The sequence below is a fragment of the Fragaria vesca genome, linkage group LG2 (genome assembly GCF_000184155.1).
Source record: "Fragaria vesca subsp. vesca linkage group LG2, FraVesHawaii_1.0, whole genome shotgun sequence".
NCBI lineage: Eukaryota > Viridiplantae > Streptophyta > Magnoliopsida > Rosales > Rosaceae > Fragaria > Fragaria vesca.
This window is the reverse complement of record NC_020492.1, coordinates 22,042,896-22,047,845: the sequence shown is the minus strand read 5'-3', so window position 1 is coordinate 22,047,845 and position 4,950 is coordinate 22,042,896. Positions and strand designations below refer to the sequence as shown.

The 4,950-nt window shown below is 36.0% G+C and overlaps 1 protein-coding gene across 1 annotated transcript; it reads right to left on the bottom strand.

Moving 5' to 3' along the window:
• Positions 1-3,413: 3,413 nt before the first annotated feature.
• LOC101307280 (cytochrome P450 71A1-like) lies at positions 3,414-4,028 on the bottom strand. Its single transcript, XM_004292814.1, has one exon. The coding sequence runs from the start codon at positions 4,026-4,028 to the stop codon at positions 3,414-3,416; it is 615 nt and encodes a 204-aa protein (XP_004292862.1).
• Positions 4,029-4,950: the final 922 nt, after the last annotated feature.

Genomic DNA, 4,950 nt, shown 5'->3' with positions numbered 1-4,950 from the left:
ATGTATAAACAGGTAGCTTTGTTTTCATAAGTAAAGTACGTGCAATTATCTGCAAGCGCTTTATGAAGGCCTCTGCCAAACCATTCTGTGTGTGAACATGTGGAACAGAATGTTCAACTTCTATTCCCAAAGAAATGCAATAATCATCAAACGTTTGAGATGTAAATTCACATGCATTGTCTAGTCTTATTGACTTAATGGGATTGTCCGAGAATTGTGCTCGTAACTTTATTATTTGAGCAAGAAGTTTGGCAAATGCTATATTGCGAGTGGACAAAAGGCACACATTTGACCATCTTGTCTACGTCAACCAAAACCATAAAATACCTATATGGTCCACAAGATGGTTGAATTGGACCACAAATATCCCCTTGAATTCTTTGTAGAAAAGATGGGGACTCAGTATCAACCTTTGCATAAGAGGGTCTAATGACCAACTTTCCTTGAGCACAAGCTTGACAAGGATTATTGCTTGGCAAAATTATATTTTTGGTCAACAATGGATGACCATTAGAATTTATAATTATTCTACGCATCATGGTAGATCCGGGGTGACCTAAACGGTCATGCCAAAGCATAAATGTATTGTTATCCTTGACCTGCTGGGTCACGACATGGTATGTTTCAATAGGCTTAATGGTCGTGTGATATAAACCAGATGATAGACCAACCAACCTTTCCAATATGCGCCGTTGGCTGCAGACATTGAAAGTAATACAAAGGTATTCCACATTCCTGTCATTTGTGGTCTCAATATGGAAACCATTTAAATGAATATCCTTGAAACTTAGTAAATTCCTTCTGGATCTAGAGAGTATAAAGTCTCTTTAATGGACAATTGAGTTCCATTTGGAATTCTAATGTGGGCTCTGCCGGAGCCTTCAACCAAATCGGCAGTACCAGATATGGTGGTCACAAGAGTTTTAGAAGGTACTAAGATGGAGAAATATTTTTGATCACGCAGGATCGTGTGAGTGGTGCCACTGTCAGCAAGACAAATTTCTTCTCCATTTTCAAGTTGAGCGTGTCCATGATCCATTTTCAAGCCTTCAAAAATAAAATAAAATATATAAGCAACAATAGATTTTATTATGGCAAGGTGTAAAAATTACACGTAAATTGATAGCTTGAATGCTTATTATAGTGGTCAAAAACAAATAACCTTTAATTGTCAAATTTATCACTTCAACAGGATTTGGAAAGTAAAATAATCAACTAACCACAATCACTCATAATAATGACCTCAAAATTAGTCAGGTTAACTGTAAAGGAATTTAAAACGGTTGCATCATTAAAACACTATGTACTAATTGCAATAATAAGCAAATTAATCACATGGAAATGGGTGTCACATATTAAGCTCCTTAAAAATATTTAATTGTATTTATTACAGAATTCTAAACAAAAATGTTGGTCAACATTACACCTAAGAAGAAGAAAAAACATATATGTATCAATTGTACATAATTTTGTCTTGTTATTATGTTATTAAACAGAAATTATGCTATCAAATGTACAGAAAAGATGTTATAATCATGAGCTTTAAAGAAAAATAATTTTATTAAACTTCCAAATAACGATAACAACTGTCAAGGAGCAATACTAGTGAAAACACACCAAAGAAAACAAACCGACTGAAAGAAAATTGAACTGAAAACATTGGGAAATATTAATGCCTAAACATGGGCAAAATCGCAAAAACAACTAATTGTTGTTTATAATTCCATCACTGAACATGTCATTGCTTCCATTGTCCACAAGATAGTCTGAGATGCTCAAAGGAGTAATGTCAATCGGATTATCATCCATTAGGGTGTCATCCATTTGGTCCATTGTATCCCAAGGATCACTATGATCAATAAAATTTGTCTCGACATTTTTCTTTGACAAAGATGCCTTGTAGAGTTCTACCAAATGTGGGGGTGTACGACAGGTACGAGCCCAATGATTATCACCACCACACCTATGACAACCACTATTTGCATTCTTCTTTGGTGTTGTGTTTATAGGGCCTTTGCCTTTGGTAATTTTTCCATTGGTTCGTTGCCCCAAATAGTTGTTAGGTCCATTACGACCAGCACCATTGTGACGTCCACGGCCACCACGATGACCACGTCCACGAGCATTGCCATGCCTTCCTCGACCTTGATTGCCATTTCCACTATTGTGAACATCATTTGCCTCTGGAAGTGGTTTTGACCCAGTAGGGCGAGATTGGTGATTCTTCATCAGTAATATTGGTGATTCTTCATCAGTAATTCATTATTCTGCTCAGCCAATAGCAAACAAGAAATGAGGTTAGAATATTTCTTGAAACCTCTTTCACGGTATTGCTGCTGCAACACAATGTTGTTTGCATGGAAAGTAAAGAAAGTTTTCTCAAGCATCATATCATCAGTGATGGTTTCTCCACACAGCTTCATTTGGGAGGTAATCCGAAACATTGCCGAATTGTATTCAGTCACAGAACTGAAATCTTGAAGGCGCAGATGCGACCATTCATATCACGCTCGTGGGAGAACAACTGTCTTCTGATGAGAGAATCAATCGGCTAAGACAGTCCAAAGAACGACAGGATCCTTAACAGTAAGGTATTCATCCTTTAATCCTTGATGAAGGTGATGGCGGAGGAAAATCATGGCCTTTGCTTTGTTTTGTGGGGTCGCATCACCATCTTCTTTAATTGCTGACCCAAGATTTTGTGCTTCAAGGTGCATCTCAGCATCCAAGGCCCAAGACATAAAATTGTTCCCAGAAATGTCAAGGGCATGAAAATCCAATTTGGCCAAATTGCCATCTTAACTGTAACAAGAAAAATATATATCATTATCGAAACTTCAGGTTTGTATCAAGTGAAACAATGGATACAATATATACGCATAAAACTTCAGATTTATGCTTAAACAATTAGAACCGCAAGTCTTCGGCCGACATCCTAATTGATCAATTAACATACATAAGTCAGTGGTCACATGACTCACATCAAAAAACAAAACACTCTTCTCCACATCAGTGGTCACATCATAAGTCAGTATGTACTGTATGTAAGAATCAAAACACTCTTCTCCACAAAAAAAGAAGAAGAAAGCAACTATACAACAACACAAATTCGGTCCTCATATCTATCATCTTGATCAATTGGACAAAACACAATACTAGATCTGAAAGCAAAGCCGTTGCTAATCATGTTACGTATTCACGTCGATCTAATATATATATATCATATGGCGCATTTCTACAAGACCCTAGAATCATATTGTTTTGTTAATTGTATGTTGTACAGTATCGTACGTAACATTTGTAGTCTTCACTAAACACAACACAATATATCCTACTCTTAGTCATAACAATGTCTTATTCTCATTACATGTACTACATTTGCATATCAAATACATTCAACACAGGCCACACTTTCAATGAAATAAATATGGAACAGCCACGACTTTAAGAGGATTTTTTCTATGTATGGTTATGCCAGTAGATTCTGTCATATCCAAATCTTGGCCTTTTGCTCCATCAGGCAATTCCCAATTGAATTTGTGAAGTATGTTTGCCAAAGCAATCTCATTGACAGCCGTGGAAAACTGAATGCCTGGACATATCCTTCTACCAGCTCCAAATGGAATAAGTTGGAAGTCATTCCCCCTGTAATCTATATCGTTCCGAATCAGAAACCTTTCCGGCTCAAACTCCTCTGGATTCTTGTATGTGTTGGGATCTCTTCCAATGTGCCATGCGTTCACTATGACTTGTGTGTTGGCTTTAATGTTGTAACCATTTATTTTCACTTCGTGGGTTGATAACCTGGGCACTAGTAACGGAGCCGGAGGGTGTAAGCGAAAAGTCTCTTTGATCACTGCCTTCAAGTAGTGCATTCCGGTCAAATCATCCTCCGTTATGTCTTTCTTGTCTCCAACTATTCCCCGAATCTCTTTCTGCAGTTTGCTCATGACCAGTGGATTCCTTAAAAGCTCACTTAGTGCCCATTCCAGGAATGTATACGTAGTTTCAGTTCCAGCAGCAAACATATCCTATAAGAAAAAAATATTAATTAGTCGATTAATTCAGACGTCTAGCATCTAATATAACTTGATGCTATATATTACAAATGCAATTCAAAGATCATAAGACTACAGATCAAATCCACCTCTGCCTATTCTATACGGTTATTTACGTATTTAGAACAATAACTAATATGTCAGGGTTCCATGCAAACACATACATACTGTACTCGTAGACTCGTAGTCTTGTGCATGTAACCAAATTTATCAAATGATATTGGCGTTCATGCTCTCGTGTATATTGGTATGTAGTTCAGACTAATAATCTTACGACAACAGTATAAGACATGATGATTGATGAGCTAGACAAAAGAACATGTACGTATTACGTACGTAGAGAAATATTCTAACTCCTTGAAAGCTTGATGAACAGAAGTTACTGTAAAATTGTGTTTTATATAATATATATATATAGTCATTCTCTGCTAAGGGGATGTCCTTATTTATTCTTACGGTGCGGATTTTCATTTTAAACTCACTTTTCAATTGAATTTTCACATCTCCACCATCTAGTTTATAGATACTAATGTATAGATCATCTTTGTAAAATTTCAGCCAATTTGGTTATTATTAAGGCATTCAAAACTGCGTTTTTCTGTTATAAACATGAACGGTTTAAGTTTGACATAATTATGTTTATCCATTGGTAAAACTGCGTTTTTCTGTTATAAACATGAACGGTTTAAGTTTGACGTAATTATATTTATTCATTGGTTTAATTGAATTTGAGTGCCTTAATGATAACCAAATTGGCTGAAATTTTGTAGAGATGATCTATACGTTAGAATCTAAAGACTAGACGGTGAAGATGTGAAAATTCGATTGAAAAGTGAGTATAAAGTAGAAATCTGCACCGTAAGAATAAATAAAGATATCCTTAACAGAGAAT

Coding starts and splice junctions, on each gene's coding strand:
- LOC101307280 (XM_004292814.1), bottom strand. CDS start 4,028: ATGTTTGCTGCTGGAACTGAAACTACGTATACATTCCTGGAATGGGCA.